At 42.5% G+C, this 24,555-nt stretch overlaps 1 protein-coding gene across 1 annotated transcript in view; it reads right to left on the bottom strand.

The window, feature by feature from the left end:
* Window positions 1-24,555, bottom strand: part of gtpbp10 (GTP-binding protein 10 (putative)) — a 58,683-nt gene that overhangs the window by 28,410 nt on the left and 5,718 nt on the right. The window contains exons 2-4 of the mRNA XM_072575869.1: window positions 21,136-21,329; window positions 14,273-14,364; window positions 5,166-5,310 (exon numbers count right to left, since the gene is read on the bottom strand). Coding sequence (XP_072431970.1) covers window positions 5,166-5,310; window positions 14,273-14,364; window positions 21,136-21,329 — 431 coding nt within the window. The remainder of the gene's footprint in view (window positions 1-5,165; window positions 5,311-14,272; window positions 14,365-21,135; window positions 21,330-24,555) is intronic.

Raw genomic sequence — 24,555 nt, forward strand, 5'->3', positions numbered from 1 at the left:
TTGCTAGAAGCAACAATAACTGACAACCTGTACTGGACTTCTCACATAGATGCAATGGTCAAGAAGGCACAACAATGCCTCTTCTTCCTTAGGTGGCTCAGGAAATTCAGCATATCCATAAGGACTCTCACTAACTTTAGATGCACCATAGAAAACATACTATCTGGATGCATAATGGTCTGGTACCAGAACTGCTCTGCCCAGGACCATAAGAAACTACAGAAGGTTGTGTGCACACCCCAGACTATCATGGAAGCCAACCTCCTATCCACAGACTCCATTTAAACGTTGTGTTGCCGTGGAAAGACTGCCAACATCAAAGACCCTTCCCCCAGTTACGCTCTCTTACAACCTCGTTCATCAGGCAGAAGATACAGTAGCTTGAACATACGCACACCAACAGGTTCAAGAACAGCTCCTTCCCTACCATTATTAGACTGAGGAATGAACTCTAACTTCAAATAATATTGATCTTGTTAATGTTGATCTTGCTTCGTGGACCATCTATGCAGGGTAACCTCTATGCCTCACTCTGTCTAAACACCAATGATCCATCTGTCTTTGCTTGCTATGATCTGCCTGCACTGCTTGCAAACAAAGCTTTTCACTGTACTTAGGTACATGTGACTACAATAAATCACATCAAATCAAATCAGGTGGTTACTTTTAAAAACACCATAGTATCTAGAAGGGTTCCTGTGCACTGGAAAGTTGTAAATGTAACCCCACCATTAAAGAAGAATGGAGAAATACAGACCTGTTGGTTTGATGTCAGTAGTAAGCAATGTTAGAATCTATTACAAAGGATATGATAGCTCGACAGTTAGAAAGGAATAATAAAATTGAGCAATGTAGATTTACGAAAGGGAAATCATGCTTGTTAATCATGTTGGAACCTTTTTGTGGATAATACTTAATAAAGGAAAACCAGTAGATATAGTGCATTTGGCTTTTCAGAAGACATTTGGTAAAGTTCCACACATTAGAAAATAAAATTACAGCACATATGATTGGGGAACTAATACGAGCAAGGATAAAGAGCAGAGACTAATAATATCAAGACATAGGGAGATGTTGCAGGCAAGTGGCACTGAAGTAGATGATTGTACATCATCGAGTTGAATGGTGGTGCAGATTCAATAGGCTGAATGAAACATTCCTCTTTGCCTATGGTTCCAATGTTAGGAGTGACTCCATCATTCAACTTATACTGTCCTCTGGTTCACAACCCTTTCACAAACTGCTTCTCTGTCAACTTTGTTGGATCCCACATGCGATTACAAAACTCTCAAATTTTCTCTGAAACGTCTCTTCTCAAAGGAGAACAACCCCAACACAAATCAATGTTGGCTTTCCTTAATTGATCCACTTTGTATTCAGTGCTTGAACATACAAACTCCCCAGAAAGTCATGCGGCACAGTTTTATTGTCCCTATCGTTGAGCCAGACAATATAGTTTAAATTCCACTTGAACTGGATGTGTTAAAACACATCCAAACATGCTGATTAAGAATAACTACAAATGTCCTGGAACTATTCCAAAATAGCTTCAGTAACATTTTTAATCAGAGAAGTGTAAATTAGGAACAAGTACAGAAATTGCTGAAGAAGCTCAACAGATTAAAACCAGCTCTGAAAAGTTACTGGACTCATTAACTCTACTTTCTTCCTACAGATGCTGCCAGATCTGCTGAGTTTCTCCAATGATTACTGTTTTTGGTTCAGATCTCTTGCAATTCCTGGTTTTATTTATATGCAAACTAGCAATGACAGACACACATAAAACACACATTTCAGATTTTATCTTCCAGCATCCACATGCTGGAATTTTGGTTAGTTTAAAAAGCCTTCTTGAATAAACAACAAATATCTTTTTCCCAAATAAAAAGTACTCAGTAATCAAGTGAGACCCCTTGGTCAGTGATACTCTTGCCTTTGATGCAGCATGTTATAGGCTAGAATGGGACTCAAAACACTTGACAGCAAAATCTATAAAGTCACTTCAGTATAGCACTGAGAGAATGCTACACTCTACCAAGAACAAACTAAATCAATATCCCCTTATATCATACAGCACAGCAGAACTCCTTCAGCCTGTTTTGTCTATACTGAAATTAGATACACCACTACTTATGCTGATCTCACTTTTCCACCTTAGGCCCACAGCCTTGAAAGTTGTGACGTTTCAAGTATTCATCTGGGTACTTTTAAAAAGGTTGAGAGGTTACCCGCCTCAACTACCCTCCCAAGGTGGCTTGATAAACATTTACCTAACATTATTATTCTTTTTTTAAATTCATTCACAGAATGAGGGCATTGCTGGAGAGGCTGCCCATCCCTAATTGCCCAGAGGGCAGTTTAAGAGTCAACCACATTGCTTGTCCTTCTGGAGTCATCTGTCAGCCAGACCAGGTAAGGATTGAAGTTTCCTTCCTTAAAGGTTTTTTTTCCATCAATTGACAATGGATTCATAGTCATTATTAGATTCTTAATTCCAGGCTTTTTTTTAAAAACCGAATTCAAATTCTACCATTGGCCATGGCGGGATTCAAACCTGGGTCCTCAGAATATTACCCAGGTGTCTGGATTAATAGTCTAGTGATAATACCACTAGGTCATCACATCCCCTGTAATCCAATGCTATTCCAACATTGCTTAAAAAACAATTATGTTATCACATCACACTGCTTTTCTGGGACGAACTGATCCATTTATTACTATCATGAAAAGACTTCATTTAAAATGTCTATAATTCACTTTGGTACATCTTTTGGTCCTGATATTGAGAGAGATGCTATATAGATTTATTTTCAGTCTTTACTTCGAAGTCAATGCTAAACAGTTATAATAAAACCTTCAAAGTAAAGTTAGGTTATGGCTTCCCAAAATTTTGGTGGTGCGAGATCCAAGACGCTAATAGCTGGGTGCTAATAAGTTACAACAGCTGGGCTCCCACTTTAACAAGCCCTCATTCTCAAAAGTTCTTGCTCAAGAGTTGTGACAATTTTTAAGCCTCAAAATGGGGTCAACATGGGGAAAAAAAAAATTGGGAAGCACCGAGTTAAGTTGCTACACATTACTCTAACTTATTTGTTACTACATCCCTAACAGAACTGTGAATATACTGACACCAAATGGACTGCAGCAGTTGAAGAAGACAGCTCACTACCATCTTCACAACTGGAGATGGACTACAAGTGTTGGCCCAGCCAGTGCGTCAACATCACATGAATTCGCAAAACAAAATAATGTTGAGAAAAGATGAGCTGAATACTAACATTTAAAATACATACCTGGAACTATGTTTCAAAGGACAATTCGCTGAGGAGATGGCACTAGATACAACAGCAAAGTTGCACTTTTAAGGAGCAGGGAGTTTAGATGTGAGTTACACAGCCTAGAGAATCTTCTAAGAGAAGTTACATTGCCCAGTTTGTGACTGGAAAAAGATGACTGTATTTTTGAACTCAGAGAGAGACCTGCATAAGAAGCAACTGCTCTCTCTGTCTTTCTTTGCAAGTCCTCTCAACAAAGTGTGCATCAGCTGAAAAGCATCAAAAGTCATGCTTATCACTTAGGGAGAGTTTTTGAAGTCAATTTTCTTGGAATCTCACTGTCTGAAGCAAAGGGAATTCAGTCAATTACAGTATTCCAGGAAATCACCCCAGTGAAAGCAGTTTGTGGGTGCAGAATAATTTTGCTCTCAGAACAACAAGTGGGACAATCCATAATTTTTTTCATGAATTCAACTATATTGGCCACTGCACTTTAAACTTAACTCTGCACAGAGTTTTCATCTTTTTGCTTCTCCTTAGATTTATGTGATTCAGTTTTATTTTTAAGAAAGGTACTGCATAATCTAAATTGCTGGTTAATAATCTTCAAACAAAGATGCAAAGAAGTTTGTTTTTCGTAACCAATTAGTCATTTTTTGTTGACTAAAGAAACCTGGCTGACTTGTTTTTAATACTGAACTGGATGGCCCGAAATCTATACAATTGGCCATATCTCAAACCTGGTTAAAGTAAACATTTGTTGCAAGTAGTGGGACGAGACAAGGAAACAGCACACCCTGATGTACTTTAAAGTTTTCTATGTTAGTTCACAGACCCAATACCAGACAGTCAGACTTTTGTTGAGATAGATGTCTTGATATTTATTTGCGACATTATTTACACAGCTACAGTATCATAGACTGCACACATACAGCCTGGGTTCTGTGCTTACTAATATCGTTGAACATCACATAGATGGCTTACACATAGCTGACTGACTGAAACAGATAGAAAATCTATATCAACATACTAAGCCATGTATTTTTCAGAGCAATATAGCCCTCTGGTCCCAGTCTTTCTCACAAGAGGAAGCCCCATTTCCAAATGTACCATATCAAGTCTCTTAGGAATCTTATATGTTCCAATAAGGTCAACCTCTCATGCTTCAAACGCCAGTATAGGCCCAACTTACCCAACCTCTGCTCATATGTCCATTTACAAGTAGAGGAAAAAGCCATCAAATTATCCACAATTAAATAGTTCCTTTTAAAAAAAAAAATCACTTGTTAAAAAGACAGGAACTAGAAAGAGGCCTATTTCAATTGAGATCATGACAAATCTTCTAGCTCAACTCCACTTTCCCCGTATCCCTTAATTCCCTGAAAGCTCAAAAATCTATCAGTCTCAATCTTGAATATACTTACTGAATGAATATCCACAGCCCCTTGGGACAGATCGTTTAAAAGATTTACCAAGTGAAGAAATGTCACCTCATCTCAATTGAAAATGATCTCCCCTTTATGACTATGACCCCCTGAAGTTCAGAACTCCAGATAGAAAAGACAAACTCTCAGCATTGACCCTCTCAAATCCTTTCAGAATTTTATACAAGAGGAAACAATTTCTGTTTTCAATCACCAAAAAGTGGGAAAATATTATTTTCATTACATTTGAAAGTAGCTCACCTTATAGCATGCCTGTTCATGTTGCCAAACTCCCAATTACCTTGTTGTTAAAAAACAGGTATCACACACAAAGTTCTGAATCAACATCAAAATTAAAATGAGCAAACATATCATTCAACAAATTCTATACATCCATTACTTGCAAGTAAAATAAATCAGTAACTGAGAAGGGAACAATGAAGACAGATATGAAATCCAAACTTACCCAACCAATCCTACATCAGCTACAAGCTTCAAATCCATCCGTATAATTTTGCTTTGGCCTTTAGATGGCAAAAAGTTAGTCACAAATGAACCACCACGACCGCCATGGGCTACAATAACTCGATCTCCCTTTTTGTTTAATTCACCTAGAAAATAAAAATGGCTTCAAACATTGGCACAACAAATACCAATAAATCACAAACACTTCAATTTCTTTTTTTTTAAATTCAATTTTCTAACAATCTTCTGAAGACGTCAATACAGAGGAACCTCTACGATCCAGCATTCAATTTTACGAATTTCAGATTATACGAACAAGATTGCAAGGTCCCGATGCTTGGCTAAACTATGTTATCCAGCATTCGGTTAATCAAACAAAGTACTCCCCACCCATGTAATTCGGATAATCGAGGTTCGTGTGTACTTAAGTTCCCACTATTCGTACATGACACTGCTAAAATTTATTGTGGGAGATGTCGACTGTAATAATACATTATTTAATTAGCAACTATTAATGAATTAACATCTATTAGAAATGGCAGGGCAGGTGATGTGCAGCAAATGCAGAGTGTGGAAATCTCTGTGTGCCAGCATGTCCTTAGACAAACATATCTGCAGTAAATCCTTGCGGCGACAGCTCAGTCAAGTCAAGCTTCAGATACTTGGCTCATCGTTTTGGGGGTTGGGGGTTGTTGGGTGGGTGGGGGCTGGGGAAAGAGAGAGAAGAGTCACCTGGTCACTTTATTCCAGCAGACAGTTACACCTCCAGGATACGTTTTGCTGATTTGGTCAGTGAAGCAGGTGAGAGTACTCAGAGGGCAGGAGTACAAAAACCTCTAACATGTTTGACATTTTCTCAGCTTGTTTGCATGAGACTGAAGGAGTGCAGGGTGGAACTGGACATGACACCATGATACAGAGAGCTAGTCAAGTGGGATAAGAAGAAGAAATAAGTAGTGGGTATCAGGAACTATAAAGTGAGGAGGAACGACTCTGTCCTCTGCTGCAAAGAGCACGAGTTCAAACAGTTGTGTTATCTGCTTGGTGACATAGTTTGGGATATCTGCCCAGGGTTGAAAAAAAACTTGGAAGGGAAGGGGAAGAAGATCCAGTGGTAATGGTCCAGTCAGTAGCAACAGAGGTAGAACTGGGAAAGAAGTTCTGCTGACTTAAATGAGAAGTAAGGTGCTAAATTAAAAGTAGAATCTCAAAAGTACTTTCAATTTAAAACGTGAAAACGCAAATTGGTACTGAATAAACAAAATCAAAAAAGTGGATGAGCGGCTCAAGGACTGGTGTTGGAGAGGGAGTTCCCATTTGTGGGTCACTGGCATCAGTATTGGGCAAAGTGAAATCTGTACCATTAGGACTATACACCTGAATCCTCTGGAACAGATGTTCCCATGAGCCACATAACTAGAAAGTAGAGAGGTCTTTAAACTTTATAAAAAAAGTGTGAATGAGTAATCAAGCTTGAGTAAAAAGAGCAAAGAAACTTTACAGCCCAGGAACAGGCCCTTCAGCCCTACAAGCCTTAGCCAATCCAAATCTACTGTCTAAACCTGTTGCCCAATTCCTAAGCATTTGTATCCCTCTGCGCCCCACCTACTCATGCATCTGTCCAGACACCTCTTAAATGAATCAACCTCTACCACCTCTGCTGACAATGCGTTCCAGATGACCACCACCCTCTGTATAAAGTACTTGCTGTGTGTATCCCCCTTAAACTTTTCACCTCTCACCTTGATGAATGTAACATATGTGAAGTCAGAGTCAAGGCAGGAGAGCAACATATTAATGTGGAAATTAAATGGTTGAAAAGTGAGAGAGAAAAACAAAAAACTATACCAGCAATCAAGACTGGATACTACAAAGGTAACAAAAGAAACAAAAGTAAAGTCTCTGTATCTGAACATGCATAGCTTTCAAAAATGAAGTAAATTAATCGATCATGCAGACTGAAGTGAATAAATGCAATCTGGTAGGCATTACAGAGATATGGCTTCGGACCTGAATATTGTCAGTACATAACATTCAAAAAGAATAAGAAACTAAGTAAAGACAGAGGGTTAACTGTCCTAATCAAAGTTCATATTGCTGCAATAGTTAGAAATGAGCTTGGTTCAGATCACGATGTAGAATGGTTTTGGGGGGAAAATGTCACTAGTTCAAGTGATCTGCAGGCTCCAAATAGCATGCAACAAGAAATATTGGGTACTTGTGATAAAGGGACAGCAATAATTAAAAGGAGATTTTAACCTATACATAACTCGGGGGGGAAATAAACGATCAATAATAGTAGCTTGGATGAAACATTCATGAACTGCTTTGGAGAGGACAGGAAGACTAGACTTGCTATTGTGAAATGAGGTAGCATTCGCTAATGACTTTAGAATAAAGATACTTCTAGGTAGCAGTGATGTGACTGATTTTACATTTAATTTGAAAAGGGAGAAGATGAGGTTTATAACCAATATTTTAAAATTAAACAAAGGCAAATTTTTAAGAATGGAAGTTGAGCAAGCTGAAATGAACTCAGGTATTATGCAAACAGATAAAGAAGTTGTGATACATGTTCAAAGAGTTATTTCAGAATACTCTCAGTAAGTATACTCTTACAATAAAGAAAAATTATCAGGGGGAGGACTACCATTTGTGAATAACTAAATAAGTCAAAGCAAACATCAGGCTTATAGAAAAAAAACGTATAACTGAGACAAGATGAGTGGCAGGTCAGACAATTGGTTAGAATATAAAGAACAGCAGAGGGACTAAAGGTTTATCAGGACTAAAATTAGACCAGAAAAGAAGCTACGTAGGAACGTAAAAATAGAGTTTTTAGTAAGTATTTAACAAAGTGAGTATTGGTCCCCAAGTGGGTGAGAATGGTGAGCTAATATGCTCCTCTATTAGAATAGCTCCTCCAGCTTTTAACAGAGCAGCAAGGAGAGAGGGCAGAGAGAAGTAAGGGTTGACAGGAAGGATAAGTGTTTTTTTTTAGGTGGGTGTGATTTGGTCATACCGCAGATTAGAATTGCTGAGGGAAACAGTGAATAGGTGACCAAAAGGCAGAGAAAAATAGGAAGACAGTGCAGGTGTCCCCCTGCGGTCATCTCTCTCCAAAACAGGTTACCGTTTTGGATACTGTTGGTGGAGATGGCTCACCAGGGGAGAGCAGCAGTTGCCAGAATCATTGCATTATGGCAGGCTCTGCTGTTCAGAAGGGCAGCAAAAAGACTCGTAGGGCCATAGTCATAGGGGATTCTATTGTAAGGGGAGTAGATAGGTGGTTCTGTGGCCAAAAATGAGACTCGCAGATGGTATGTTGCCTCCTAGGCGCTTGGGTCAGGGATGTCACCGATTGACTGCAGAGCATTATGAAAGGGGAGGGTGAACAGCCAGTTGTCGTGGAGCTTATAGACACCATTGATATAAGTAAAAAATGAGATGAAGTTCTGAAAGCAGAATTCAGGGAGCTAGGAGAGAAATTAAAGAGGAGGATCTCAAAGGTAGTGATCTCAGGATTGCTACCAGTGCCACGTGCTAGCCAGGGTAGAAATGAAAGAATAGGCAGGATGAAAATGTGGCTTGAAAGATGGCAAAGGAGGCAGGAGTTCAGATTAGTGGGACATTGGGACTGGTTCTGGAGAAGGTGGGACTATTACAATATGGATAGCCTACACCTGAACCAGACTTGAACTAATATCCTTGGGGAAGTTTTTGCTACTGCTGTTGGGGAGGGTTTAAATTAATGTGGCGGGGGCTGGTTACCAGAAGAGAAGACTAGTAGACAGTGAGGTGGCAACTAGAGACTTGAAGGAACAGGATGATGAAGCTGGCATTACCAAGGGGAAGAGGAGGCAGAGAGCAGATGAATGCAAAGGAATTGGTGGTCTGAAGTGCATATGCTTTAATGCAAGTGGGCAAGGCAAACAAACTTATGGCTTGGATTGGTGCCTGGGAGTATGACTTTATTGCAATCAGAGACGTGGTTGAAGGAAGGCCATGACTGGCAACTAAATGTTCCAGGATATAGATGCTTCAGACAGGATAGGGAGGGAAGGAGTCGCATTGCTGGTCAGGGACGATATCACGACTGTGCTAAAGAAGGACACTATGGAGGCTTGAGTAGTGAAGCATTATGTGTAGAGCTAAGAAATGAGAAGGGTGCAGTTACATTGTTGGGGCTGTACTACAGGCCTCCCAACAGTGAGCATGTGGTAGACGAACAAATCGGTAAACGGATTATGGAAAGATGTTGAGAAAACAGGGTGGTGGGATTGGAGATTTTAAGTTTCCCAACATCCACTGGGATACACTTAAGTGTCAGAGATCTGGATGGGGCAGAATTTGTAAGGAGCATCCAGGAAGGTTTTCCAGAGCAGGATGCCAATAGTCCAACTAGGGAAGGGACCATAAGGGATCTGACGTTAGGGGATCAGGGGAATGAGCCAGATCAGGTGTTAGAAGCTGCAGTGGGGGATTTCTTTGGGAATAGTGACTACAATTCTGTAAGTTTTAGAATACTCGTAGACAAAGATAAGAGTGGCCCTAAGGAAAGAGTACTAAACTGGGCCAAGGCCAATTATATCAAAATTCGACAGGAGCTGGGAAATATGAAGGGATGTCCACAATTGATATGTGGAGGTTTTCAAAGATAGGTTGAAGATAGTGCAGGATAGGCATGTCCCTTTGAAAACAAGGGATAGGAAATGCAAGATTCGTGACCCATGGATGACAGGAGAAATTGTGCAACTAGCCAAGAGGAAAAGGGAAGCATACATAAGGTCCAGGCAGCTAAGAACAGAACGGGCCTTGGAGGAATATCGGGAGAGTAGGACCAATCTTAAACGATGAATCAAGCTGGCTAACCGGGTCATGAAATAACTTTAGTGAGCAGAATTATTCATATATAAGAAGCAAGAGGGTAACTCGAGAAAGGGTTAGTCCACTAAAGGAAGGTTGTGTGTCGAACCTAAGAAAACGGGTGAGATTCTTAATGATCACTTTGCATCAGTGTTCACTGAGGAGAGGAACACGATGAATGTTGAGATTAGAGATAGACGTTAGTTTACTCTGGATCACATTGACATAAGGAGGGAGGATGTGCTGGGTAGGCTAAAGGATATTAAGGTGGACAAATAAACAGGATCAGATGGGATCTATCCCAGGTTGCTAAGGGAGGCAAAAGAGGAAATAGCTGGGGCCCTGACCGATATCTTTGTAGAATCTTTAAACACAGGTGAGGTGCCGGAGGACTTGAGAGTTGCTAATGTTGTCCCCGTTCAAGAAGGATAGTAGGGATACAGACCAGTGAGCCTGACGTCAGTGGTGGGAAAGTTGCTGCAGAAGGTACTGAGGGATAGGATCTATTTATATTTGGAAGAGAATTGGCTTTTCAGTGATAGGCAACGTGGTTTTGTGCGGGGAGATCATGCCTTACCAACTTAATAGAGTTCTTTGAGAAAGTGACCAAGTTGATAGATGAATGGATAGATATCATATAAATGGACTTTAGTAAGGTGTTTGATAAGGTTCTCCATTGTAGACAAATGGAGAAAGTGAAGCCCCAAGGTGTGCAGTGTGTGTTAGCTAGGTGGATAAAGAGGTAAAAACAATGACTGCAGATGCTGGAAACCAAATACTGGATTAGTGGTGCTGGAAGAGCACAGCAGTTCAGGCAGCATCCAACGAGCAGCGAAATCGACGTTTCGGGCAAAAGCCCTTCATCAGGAATAAAGGCAGTGAGCCTGAAGCGTGGAGGGATAAGCTAGAGGGGGGTGGGGGTGGAGAGAGAGTAGCATAGAGTACAATGGGTGAGTGGGGGAGGAGATGAAGGTGATAGGTCAAGGAGGAGAGGGTGGAGTGGATAGGTGGAAAAGAAGATAGGCAGGTCGGACAAGTTATGGGGACAGTGCTAAGCTGGAAGTTTGAAACTAGGATGAGGTGGGAGAAGGGGAAATGAGGAAGGTATTGAAGTCCACATTGATGCCCTGGGGTTGAAGTGTTCCGAGGCGGAAGATGAGGCATTCTTCCTCCGGGCGTCTGGTGGTGAGGGAGCGGCTGTGAAGGAGGCCCAGGACCTCCATGTCCTCAGCAGAGTGGGAGGGGGAGTTGAAATGTTGGGCCACGGGGCGGTTCGGTTGATTGGTGCGGGTGTCCCGGAGATGTTCCCTAAAGCGCTCTGCTAGGAGGCGCCCAGTCTCCCCAATGTAGAGGAGACCACATCGGGAGCAACGGATACAATAAATGATATTAGTGGATGTGCAGGTAAAACTTTGATGGATGTGGAAGGCTCCTTTAGGGCCTTGGATAGAGGTGAGGGAGGAGGTGTGGGCACAGGTTTTACAGTTCCTGCGGTGACAGGGGAAAGTGCCAGAATGGGAGGGTGGGTCGTAGGGGGGTGTGGACCTGACCAGGTAGTCACAGAGGGAACGGTCTTTGCGGAAGGCGGAAAGGGGTGGGGAGGGAAATATATCCCTGGTGGGTGGGGTCTTTTTGGAGGGGGCGGAAATGTCGGCGGATGATTTGGTTTACGCGAAGGTTTGTAGGGTGGAAGGTGAGCACCAGGGGCGTTCTGTCCTTGTTACGGTTGGAGGGGTGGGGTCTGAGGGCAGAGGTGCGGGATGTGGACGAGATGCGTTGGAGGGCATCTTTAACCACGTGGGAAGGGAAATTGCGATCTCTAAAGAAGGAGGCCATCTGGTGTGTTCTGTGGTGGAACTGGTCCTCCTGGGAGCAGATACGGCGGAGGCGGAGAAATTGGGAATACGGGATGGCATTTTTGCAAGAGGTAGGGTGGGAAGAGGTGTAATCCAGGTAGCTGTGGGAGTCGGTGGGTTTGTAAAAAATGTCAGTGTCAAGTCGGTCGTCACTAATGGAGATGGAGAGGTCCAGGAAGGGGAGTGAGGTGTCAGAGATGGTCCAGGTAAATTTAAGGTCAGGGTGGAATGTGTTGGTGAAGATGATGAATTGCTCAACCTCCTCGCGGGAGCACGAGGTGGCGCCAATGCAGTCATCAATGTAGCGGAGGAAGAGGTGGGGGAGTGGTGCCGGTGTAATTACGGAAGATCAACTGTTCTACATAGCCAACAAAGAGACAGGCATAGCTGGGGCCCTTACGTGTGCCCATGGCTACCCCTTTGGTCTGGAGGAAGTGGGAGGATTCAAAGGAAAAATTGTTAAGGGCGAGGACCAGTTCGGCCAAACGAATGAGAGTGTCAGTGGAAGGGTACTGTTGGGGACATCTGGAGAGGAAAAACGGAGGGCTTGGAGGCCCTGGTCATGGCGGATGAAGGTGTAGAGGGATTGGATATCCATGGTGAAGATGAGGCGTTGGGGGCTGGGGAACGGAAGTCTTGGAGGAGGTGGAGGGCGTGGGTGGTGTCTCGAACGTATTTGGGGAGTTTCTGGACTAGGGGGGATAGGACAGTGTCGAGGTAGGTAGAGATGAGTTCAGTGGGGAAGGAGCATGCTGAGACAATGCGTCGGACAGGGTGGTCAGGCTTGTAGTTGGATAAAGAACTGGTTGAGCTACAGAAGACAGAGAGTAGTTGAAGGGAGTTTCTCGAAATGGAGAAAGGTGACCAGTGGTGTTCCACAGGGATTAGTGCTGGGATCACTGTTGTTCGTAATATGCATAAATGATCTGGACGAGGGCATTGGTGGTCTGATCAGTAATTTTGCAGATGACACGAAGATTGGTGGAGTAGCAGAAAGCATAGGTGACTGTCAAAGAATACAGGAGAATATAGCTAGACTGGAGAGTTGGGCGGAGATGTGGCAGGTGGAGTTCAATCCGGGCAAATCTGAGGTGATGCATTTTGGAAGGTCTAATTCTAGAGCGAACTATACTGTAAATGGAAAGGTCTTGGAAAAGGTGATGAGCAGAGAGAGATCTGGGAGTTCAGGTCCATTGTACTCTGAAGGTGGCTACACAGGTGGATAGAGTGGTCAAGAAGGCATATGATATGCTTGCCTACATCGGATGGAATATTGAGTACAAGAGCTCGCAGGTCATGTTAAAATTGTACAAGACTTTGGTTCGGCTGCATTTAGAACTCTGTGTACAGTTCTGGTCGCCACCTTATCAAAAGGACGAAGACGCTTTTGAGAGGGTGCAGAGAAGGTTTACGAGGATATTGCCTGGGATGGAAGATGCTAGCTATGAAGAGAGGCTGAGTAGGTTAGGATTGTTTTGATTGGAAAAAAGGGGGAACCTGATTGAGGTCTACAAAATCACGAAGGGTATAGACAGCATGGATAAGATTTTTTCCCATGGTGAGGGAAGCAATGATAGAGGTCACGCATTCAAGGTGAGAGGAGAAAAGTTTAAGGGGGATACATTCGGGAAGTACTTTACACAGAGGGTGGTAGGTACACGGAACGTGATGCCAGCAGAGGCTGTAAAAGCAGACATGGTAGATTCATTTAATCTGCGTCTGGACAGATGCATGAGTAGGTGGGGAGCAGTGGGATCCAGCTCCTTAGTAATCGGACGATAGATTTAGACAGTGGATTTGGATCGGCACAGGCTTAGAGGGCCGAAGGGCTGTAAATATCCTTTGTTCTAACAGTAAATAATAAAGAAATGGCAGATGTAATAAATAAATATTTTGCTCTATATTCACCATACAGGGTATAAAATACAATCCAGTATAACTGCAAATCAAGAAGTTAAAGGAAAAGTGAAACTGGTGAAATTATACTCATTAGAGGAGCAGTACTGAGTAAATTATGGAGCTGCAGGTTGTTAAATCTCGTGGTCTTGATGGACTTTATCCTAGAGTCTTTAAAGAGTTGGAAAATTAGATTGTGTCTGTATTGGTGTTAAATTTCCTAAATTCATTAGATTCAGGAAAAGTTCTATAAGTGTTGTGTTTCTTCATGCATTGGAATTCACAAACAGATTTCATTATGATTAGACATAAGACTATTATTTTTATCACGCATATACTGAAAGTACACTAACACTAATGTTTTGTATTAGCAGAATGCAGAGAAAATAGCACACAATGAAGTTTGTTAAAGATATTTTAACTAAGCAAAAGAACTATTTGTACTTAAAAGCTAGTATCAAGCCTGATCAATTTTAAAAACAGTCCTCACCTATTACCTGCCCATCATCATTAGTGATTGAAATTCCAACTGGAGCATGAATTTCACAATCATTTCCCTTTCCTCCCTTAAGTGATCGAATGCTAGAAATTGTAAAGAAAAAAAGCAAAGTTAGAGCATGTGCTATTTTATTATTCAAAAAGCTTTACCTTCATTTCTTAATTTTAATTGCTTATTGCATATAGATTGTGCAAACTAAATCAGTAACAATACCATAAAGGAGGAATTCATGGAGTTTGTGTGGGATGGTTTTCTGGATCAATATGTTGAAGAACCAACAAGAGAAATGGCCATCCTAGCCAGGGTATTGCATAATCAGAAAGGAATTATTGACAATCTAGCAATTCTTCATTAGGATTGAGTGTCGTGGTTGATTCAGAGATGAAGGCCCTGAATCTAAATAGAGAAAACTAAAATGGTATGAGGTGCAAGCTGGCTTTGATAAATTAGGAAACGTTATTTAAAGGGATGATGGCATTTAGGTAATGGCAAACATTTAAAAACTGTATGGAGGAACTACAACAACTGGTTATTTCTGTCTAGAACAAAAATAAAATAGGAAAGGTGGCCTGAACATGGCTATAAAGGGAAATTAAGTACAGCACTAGATCCCAGGAAGGAGCATACAAAGTGGCCAAAGAAAGCAGCAACCAAGAATTGGGAGCTTTAAATTTCAGCAAAGGAGAACAATGAGATTGATTGAGAGAGGAAAATCATCCTTTACAGTCAGACGCAGAGGAATTACATTGGTGAACAAAGAGATAGCAGACCAATTAAATATATATCATGATTCGGTCTTCACAAAAGAGGACAAAAACAACATCTCAAAGTGTTGGAGAACACAGGGTCTGGAGAGAAGGAGGAACTGAGATCAGTATTAGTAGAGAAATGGTGTTGGAGAAATTGGCGAGACAAAGGCCAATAAATCCCCAGAACTCAATATCCCAGAGTAGGTAAGGAGGTAGCCCTAGAAATAATGGATCCAATGGTGGACATCTTTCAAGATTCTATAGACTCTGGAACAATTCCTATGGATTGGAGGGTAGCTAATGTAACTCCACCATTTAGTAAAGGAGAGAAAACAGGGAATTATAAACCAGTTAACCAGATATCGGTAGTGGAAAAAATTGTAGACTCCATTATAAAAGATTTAATAACAGAGCACTTGGAAAATAGTAACAGGATTGGGCAGAGTCAGCATATATTTACAAAAAGGAAATCATGCTTGACAAATCTACTGGACCCTTTTAAGGATGTAACGCGTTGAATGGATAAGGTGAAAGCAGTGATGGGGTTTCGTTGGAAGGCTTTTTGAAAAGGTCCTACATAAGAGATCAGCATGTAAAATTAGAGTGCATGGGATAAGGGTAGTATACAGAACATAGGATACAGAACTGGTTGACAGGGGGTAGGAATAAATGGATCTTTTTACAATTGACAGGCAATGACTAGTGGGACATAGGAATCAGTGCTTGGACCCCAACAACTCACATTATAAAATACTGATTTAGATAAGGAATAGAGCAGAGGATGGATACCTCATAAAACATAAAATTCTAACTGGCCTAGACAGGGTAAATGCAGGAAGGATGTTCCTGATGATCAGGGAGTTCAGAATCAAGAGTCAAAGTTTAAGGATATGGAGCAGGCTACTTGGGATTGAAATAAGGTGCAATTTATTCACCAAAAGAGCTGCGAGCCTGTGGAATTCCCTACTGCAGAAAGCAGTTGAGGCCAAAGCACTGCTAGTTTTCAAGAAAGAGTTAGATGTTGTTCTCAGGGCTAAAAGGATCAAGGGATATAGGGAGAAAGCAGGAACTGAGTTAGATAATCATACTGAATGGCAGAACAGACTCAAAGGGCCGAATGGCCCTCTCCTGCTCCTTTTTTCTATGTTTCTAAATTTACTGCCTGAGTTCAGTATTCTAAACTAAGATCATTGGAGGGAACACAGTTTTTAAGGCATATTAGTACTTGTCAAAACTGCCTTTTCAGCCATTGCATTCCAGATAGGGTTTCCCTCACTTTAATTTTATCATATTTATACTTGTCTTTTAAGAAATTTCTTTCTGTTCCTCCAACTCTATTTTCCTTTACCATTTCAGACATTATTACAATTGAAACAATTATCAAGTTTCCAAAGGTTAAAGCAAAATATGCAATTTTTTTCAATCATTGTGTCCTTGAAAATGTCAATTTCTCAAATTTAATGGATATCTTACTTAATTCAAGACTCAGGTTCCAGTTCTTGTTCGACATAAACTGCAAAAATACAGTGTACTCATATCACTGTAGAGTATTACCTCAAACACACAAATGAAGTAGAAATGATTTATTTCAATGAAAACAAATTACAAAGTTATAGTGGAATTTCTATGAAAGTAACTTAAATTGAGCTGAACTCTCCTGGCTGTTCATGGCATCATTATATCCACTCCATAACAATAGCTGAAACTTAATTTCAAGCAGACAGTAGGTGAAATAATAAATCAAATACAGCTACTTGGACTACTTTATCTGTACTGACATCTAAATATTACAGTTCATCATGTATAGATCTGTTTAAAGGACTATTTCCAGAAACTAACACTTTTCCTCCTGTCTTCAAATTTATAATTTACTTTTAAGGTTCACAGCAGGCCAGCATTACACCTCTGAGGGACACATTTTCATATTTTAATCAAGAAATAACTGCAAGCAAGCTATTTTAGCTACTGCAAAAAAAAGGTCTTAGGTGTTGTACTAAATGCAGTAAAGGCTATGTTCCAACAATCTCCCAGCTTCAATTCTAAGTATTTGTGCTAAACAGCCATACTCCTGGGCAAGCTACTACATTGGTATTGACATGACAAAGCAGAAAAGGACAGAAACCTATCCACAAAAAAAAAAGAAAAGAACATAATCAATCAAATTCAGCCATTTCGTGGCCCATCACTCCACTCTGGAAGATTACCACGGTGCTGGAAGCTGTTATCAATAATACTGTCAAGCAGCAGCTGCTCATTACTAACCCACTCACGGAATTTCAGTTTGGGTTCCACTGGAATATTTAGCTCCTGGTCTCATCACACTTGATCCAAAACATGGACCTAAGAGTTGAATTCAACAGGTCAAGTGAGATTGACCTCCCTTGACATCAAGATAATTTTTGACCTGGAATGGCATCTAGAACCCAGGCAACTTGAAGTCAATGAGAGTTAGAAGAAAATCTCTCCACTGGTTTGACACACACCTCGCACAAAGGAAGATGGTTTGGGTTGCTGAATATCAATCAACTCGCTGTAGAACATTGCTGCAGTAATTTCTCAGATCAACCATTTAAGCTGCTTCATTCGTGAGCTTCCCCACGCCATAAGGTCAGAAATGGTCATATTTGCTAATGACTGCACAATGTTCAAACATATGCAACTCCTCACAACGAAGCAAGCCATGCATCCATGCAGCAAAATCTGGACCACTTTAAGTTTAGGCCAACTAGTACTGTGTAACATTCTCACTACACAGTTATCAGGTAATCGGTAAAAACAATGACTGCAGATGCTGGAAACAGATTCTGGATTAGTGGTGCTGGAAGAGCACAGCAGTTCAGGCAGCATCCAAGGAGGTTCGAAATCGACGTTTCGGGCACAAGCCCTTCATCAGGAATAAAGGCAGTGAGCCTGAAGCGTGGAGAGATAAGCTAGAGGAGGGTGGGGGTGGGGAGAAAGTAGCATAGAGTACAATGGGTGAGTGGGGGAGGGGATGAAGGTGATAGGTCGAGGAGGAGAGGGTGGAGTGGATAGGTGGAAAAGAAGATAGGCAGGTCGGACAAGTCCGGACAAGTCATGGAGACAGTAACTGAGCTGGAAGTTTAGAACTAGGGTGAGGTGGGGGAAGGGGAAATGAGGAAACTGTTGAAGTCCACATTGATGCCTTGGGGTTGTAGTGTTCCGAGGCGGAAGATGAGGCGTTCTTCCTCCAGGCGTCTGGTGGTGAGGGAGCGGCGGCGAAGGAGGCCCAGGACCTCCATGTCCTCGGCAGAGTGGGAGGGGGAGTTGAAATGTTGGGCCATGGGGCGGTGTGGTTGATTGGTGCGGGTGTCTCGGAGATGTTCCTTAAAGCGCTCTGCTACGAGGCGCCCAGTCTCCCCAATGTAGAGGAGACCACATCGGGAGCAACGGATACAATAAATGATATTAGTGGATGTGCACGTAAAACTTTGATGGATGTGGAAGGCTCCTTTAGGGCCTTGGATAGAGGTGAGGGAGGAGGTGTGGGCACAGGTTTTACAGTTCCTGCGGTGGCAGGGGCAAGTGCCAGGATTAGAGGGTGGGTTGTTTGGGGGTGTGGACCTGACCAGGTAGTCGTGGAGGGAACGGTCTTTGCGGAAGGCGGAAAGGGGTGGGGAGGGAAATATATCGCTGGTAGTGGGGTCTGTTTGGAGGTGGCGGAAATGTCGGCGGATGATTTGGTTTATGTGAAGGTTGGTAGGGTGGAAGGTGAGCACCAGGGGCATTCTGTCCTTGTTACGGTTGGAGGGGTGGGGCCTGAGGGCGGAGGTGCGGGATGTAGACGAGATGCGTTGGAGGGCATCTTTAACCAGGTGGGAAGGGAAATTGCGGTCTCTAAAGAAGGAGGCCATCTGGTGTGTTCTGTGGTGGAACTGGTCCTCCTGGGAGCAGATCTGGCGGAGGCGGAGGAATTGGGAATACGGGATGGCATTTTTGCAAGAGGTAGGGTGGTAAGAGATGTAATCCAGGTAGCTGTGGGAGTCGGTGGGTTTGTAAAAAATGTCAAGTGTCAAGTCGGTCGTCATTAATGGAGATGGAGGGGTCCAGGAAGGGGAGTGAGGTGTCAGAGATGGTCCAGGTAAATTTAAGGTCAGGGTGGAATGTGTTGGTGAAGTTGATGAATTGCTCAACCTCCTCGCGGGAGCACGAGGTGGCGCCAATGCAGTCATCAATGTAGCGGAGGAAGAGGTGGGGAGTGGTGCCGGTGTAATTACGGAAGATCAACTGCTCTACGTAGCCGACAAAGACAGGCATAGCTGAGGGCCCATACGTGTGCCTATGGCTACCCCTTTGGTCTGGAGCAAGTGGGAGGATTCAAAGGAAAAATTGTTAAGGGTGAGGACCAGTTCGGCCAAACGAATGAGTGTGTCAGTGGAAGGGTACTGTTGGGGACATCTGGAGAGGAAAAAACGGAGGGCTTGGAGGCCCTGATCATGTCAGATGGAAGTGTAGAGGGATTGGATATCCATGGTGAAGATGAGGCGTTGGGGGCCAGGGAAACGGAAGTCTTGGAGGAGGTGGTGTCTCGAACGTACGTGGGGAGTTCCTGGACTAGGGGGGATAGGACAGTGTCGAGGTGGGTAGAGATGAGTTCAGTGGGGCAGGAGCATGCTGAGACAATGGGTCGGCCAGGGTGGTCAGGCTTGTGGATCTTGGGAAGGAGGTAGAACCGGGCAGTGCGGGGTTCCCGGACTATGAGGTTGGAAGCTGTGGGTGGGTGATCTCCTGAGGTGACGAGTTTCTGTATGGTCTGGGAGATGATGGTTTGGTGATGGGGGTGGGGTCATGGTCGAGGGGGCAGTAGGAAGAGGTGTCCTCGAGTTGACGTTTGGCTTCAGCGGTGTAGAGGTCAGTGCGCCAGACTACCACTGCACCCCCTTTATCCGCTGGCTTGACTGTGAGGTTGGGATTGGAGCAGTGGGATTGGAGGGCTGCGCGTTGTGAGGGTGAGAGGTTGGAGTGGGGGAGGGGGGTAGACAGGTTGAAGCGGTTAATGTCCCGGTGGCAGTTGGAAATGAAGAGGTCGAGGGCAGGTAATAGGCCAGCGCGGGGTGTCCAGGTGGATGCAGTGTGTTGGAGGTGGGCGAAGGGGTCCTCAGAAGGTGGGCGGGAGTCCTGATTGTGATAGTAAGCTCGGAGGCGGAGGCGACGGAAGAATTGTTCGACATCACGGCGTGTACTAAATTCATTGATGCATGGACGGAGGGGGATGAAGGGGAGTCCTTTGCTGAGGACAGATCGTTCGTCCTCAGTGAGGGGGAGGTCTGGGGGGATGGTGAAAACTCGGCAGGGCTGGGAGCTGGGATCTGGTGTGGGTGTAGAGCTGGGAGTGGGGGCGGAACCTGTAACTGGAGTGGGTGTGATGGTGGGGGGAATGGGGGTGGAGTCATGAGCAGGGGTATCAGCGATAAGCCAGAGTTGAACCATTTTTCTTGGACGTTCAACGGAATTTGTCATCTCCAAATTCCACATGACCAAAATCCTGGGATCAACACTGACCAGAAGCTGAACTGCACCAGCTGCATAAATTATAACAGTGGGGCAAAGGCAGGGAATTCTATGAGAAGTAACTCATCTTATGACCCCCCATCATATCATCTACAAGACACAAATCAGGAACATGATGGAAGCTTTTACACTTGCTGTGTGACAATATCATCATGCAACAAGCTTGATGTCAGCTAGGACAAAGCAGAGATCTTGAAGGATTGGAAGGTGGAATTATATTCATAATCTAAAAAGAAGCCCAGTAATGTCGAATGAAGCAGTCAAAATTGTGTTGATGTACAATTTATTTCATTAATATTACAAAAGAAAACATTTAATATAAATACAATTGTTAGGCAAGAGTTGCCGGTCATTGACAGCTCTATGAAATAACATTTTCAACATTTTAAATCATTTTTCCAGTAAGCACCAGTTAATATCACAGTTCACAAATATGCCCAAATCATATACAAGGGGAAGAATCAAGCCCATTTGAAGTGATATACTGTGATTAGTCGGGCAGAGTTTGAACTTTTAACCTTAAGCTTATTGCTAAATACTCCAGTTATGAGGTCTTTTCACAAGTTAACATCATACCTGCTGTTAGCACCAACACCAGCCACAAAACGTCTACTCGGATATTTATCCTTGATCTTTTTTAAGGACATTCCATCTTGCGCTACAACCCAGACGTCACCACCTTTACCACCTTCACCCCCAAGTCGAAGAAGTCCCATTCCACCACTCCCGCCACGAACATAAATTCTGAGATTGTCAATAAAGCTGCCATACTACAAAATAAAATTATTAGAAAGAAAACACTGAATAATGCCTCCCAAATACCGCACAGACTGAAATTTATTCAAATCTTTGTATTGATATTTAACAAGGGTCTACATGATAAAAGCAATCAAACTAACAACTTCTAAGAACCAAAAATGCCCTTTTTAATCAAGAAATTGTTTACTTGTGGAAATATTTCAACTGACATCACACAAAGCTACTAATGTAAACATTATATGCAGAACACATTGCAAGCACACTCAAATTATTATGTGGAATGTTAACACTCTGTGGCCAAATTAAGTGCCACAAAAGATGCTGGTATGTAGGGTCCGGTGGAAAAGTATTGATTGCCTTGCTCTTAAGTGTCATAATCCAGTAAATGTTTTTAACTTCCAAGTTAATCAATTTGGAAACAAATTGCATTTATATTCCAGATGGGTTAAAAAAATGTTAAACTTCAAAATGAATTTACTGATCATACTGCAGCTCCATTTTGAAGGGTACGAGACCAGTTGGACCAGTCTGTGTTATTCACATTAGTTTTAGCATTTTATTTTGTTACTACATTTCATTGCATTCTGGAATAATATTTTTATCATAGAAAGAAATGCTCCAAGATGCTTCACATATCTGCATGAGAGTGTTAAAATTTTGGTCAAAGAGGTAGGTTTAAGAAAGCACTCAACATGAAAAGAGAAGTAGAGCTTAGAGTCATAGGTCATTGAAGGTACAATGGTGAGGCCATTGCATGAAGCACAAGAGGCCAGACTCAAAGAAACAGAATGCAAATGTGAAATGTAGTACCAGAGATAATTAGAGATATCGGGAGGGTGTCAGCCAAGAGGGATTTAAAATAATGAACATACTATTTAACTTGAAGGAACAAAAACCAATGAAGCTCTGCGTGACAAAGAGGTGATTGCTTAGCACATTTGAAAAAGGATATTTTGGTTGAGCTGAAGTTAAGCACCTTACCGTATTCTAAGCAGGTCACTTGTGATTTAGGATCAGGATCTCAAAGATTCAGGTCATGGGGCCATCCAAAAGAAAGAGCAGTCAAATTTAACAGGGGTGAAAGCATGCAGGTGGGTTTCAGTGGTAGCTGAACTAAAGGGATAACCAAGTGATGTCACAGAGGAGAAATAGAAGATTTTTGTGACGGGAGTATTAGGTGGAGGAAGCTAAGCTCAACATGTTACAGTCAAAAGCAAATATTTGAGAGAAGTCTGCTTCAACCTGGGACAATATCTGTGTTGGAGAGAGAGGCGGAAGGATAAAATTGTTAAACTAATAGTCTTACCCAATTCATGCTGTGAAAACCCTGTACAATTTTTATTGGATCTCCTCTATTCCAATGGAAGATGTCCTAAGACCTCCTGATAGCCACAGATTTTTCCTATGCCAAGAGCAAAGTCCTAACATGTGATGTAGATGAACCCAAGTGCAGGTCAAAGGCGACACAGGTTTGACCTGTGAATTTCACAACATAACTGATGGCTGGAGTCATTGACATGCATCCATGAGGCAGAACTTGGTGGATACCACACTCAGACAGGGGGGGTCACACCACAATTTGGGGGGCAAGTAGGCAAATGAAGAATGAGTGACCACCAGACAATCCAAGAGTGCCAGGCAGGTATTGCAGCACTCCCCAGAGATTCCATTGCCTAATTAGTTTTACATTCCAGATACTGGGTGAGTGCCAGAATTGCTCAAAGGTGTGCAACATGAGCTGAGTCCATGGGTACTCCAGGGTAGTTGTAAAGGTAAGAAAGACAATGGGCAAGACAGCAGTTCTGATAGCGGATCCTTTAGTTACAGCAACGAACAGGAGTTTCTGTGGCCTGCGATGTGAATCCAAAATGGTTTTAGGATCAGGGTCGTGGATGTCACAGAATGATTGCAGCTCATTGTTTTGGAGTAGGATGAGAAACTGGAGGTCATGGTCTACACTGGAACCAAAGACAGAGGTAAAAAGAGAAATGTGGTTCTGCCAACAAAACTTTTATACTTAGTTCCTGAAATTAACAAGTAGGACCTTCAATTTCTAGATTACAACAGGTATCATGCACAAGTGAGTACTCAAAAAGGAAGAAAAGACAGATTAATTTGTGGCTGGAAAGATGGTGCGAGAGATCTTTAGAGTCCCAGGACACTGGAACTGATCTCAGAGATTAGTCGATGGGCTGCATCTGAACAAAGCTAAAAGTGAGTTCCTGTGGAACATTTTACTCATGCTGTTAACTAATTTAGCAGGTTTATGAGAACATGGAGAAAGTACTAGAGAACTACAGAAACATAGAAAGAAAAGCATCAGAAATTCGAGCCTGCTCCACAACTCAATATGGCCATGGTCGATCATCCAACTCAGTATCCTGTTCCCACTTTCCCACCATATGGGCGCCAAGGTGGCTCAGTGGTTAGCACTGCTGCCTCACAGTGCCAGGAACCTGGGTTCGATTATAGTCTTGGGTGATTGTCTGTGTGGAGTTTGCGCATTCTCTCCACATCTGCATGGATCTTTTCTGGGTGATTCAGTTTCCTCCCACAGTCAAAGATGTGCAGGTTAGGTGAATTGGCCATGCTAAATTACCCATAGAGTTCAGGTAGGTGTAGGTTAGGTACATTAGTCGTGGAAATGTACAATAATAGGGTAGGGGAGTGGGTTTGGGTGGGATACTCTTCGGAGGGTTGGTATGGACTTGTTGAGCTGAATGGCCTGTTTGCACACTCTAGGGATTAGATTCTATTCCCTTAGATCCCTTTAGCCATAAGAACTACATTTATGTCCTTTTTAAAAAAACTGTCAATGTTTTGTCCTCAACTGCTTTTTGTGATAAGAATTCATAGGCTTGCCACTCTATGGGTGAAGAAATTTCTCCTTATCTCAATCACAAATACCCTAAGGCTACGACACCTGGTTCTGATCTCCCAGATAGTCAAGAACTTCTTTCCTGCCTAGTTCTGTTAGAATGGAACAAAGAACAAAGAAAATTGCAGCACAGGAACAGGCCCTTTGGCCCTCCAAACCTGTGCCGATCAAGATCCTCTGTGTAAACATGTCACCTATTTTCTAAGGATTTGTATCCTTCTGCTCCTTGCCCATTCATGTATCTGTCTAGATACATCTTAAATGTCATTATCATGCCCGCCTCTAGCACCTCCGCTGGCAATGCATTCCAGGCACCCACCACCATCTACGTGAAGAACTTTCCACACATATCTACCTCA

This window comes from Chiloscyllium punctatum, chromosome 8 (genome assembly GCF_047496795.1).
Source record: "Chiloscyllium punctatum isolate Juve2018m chromosome 8, sChiPun1.3, whole genome shotgun sequence".
NCBI classification, from domain to species: Eukaryota; Metazoa; Chordata; class Chondrichthyes; order Orectolobiformes; family Hemiscylliidae; genus Chiloscyllium; species Chiloscyllium punctatum.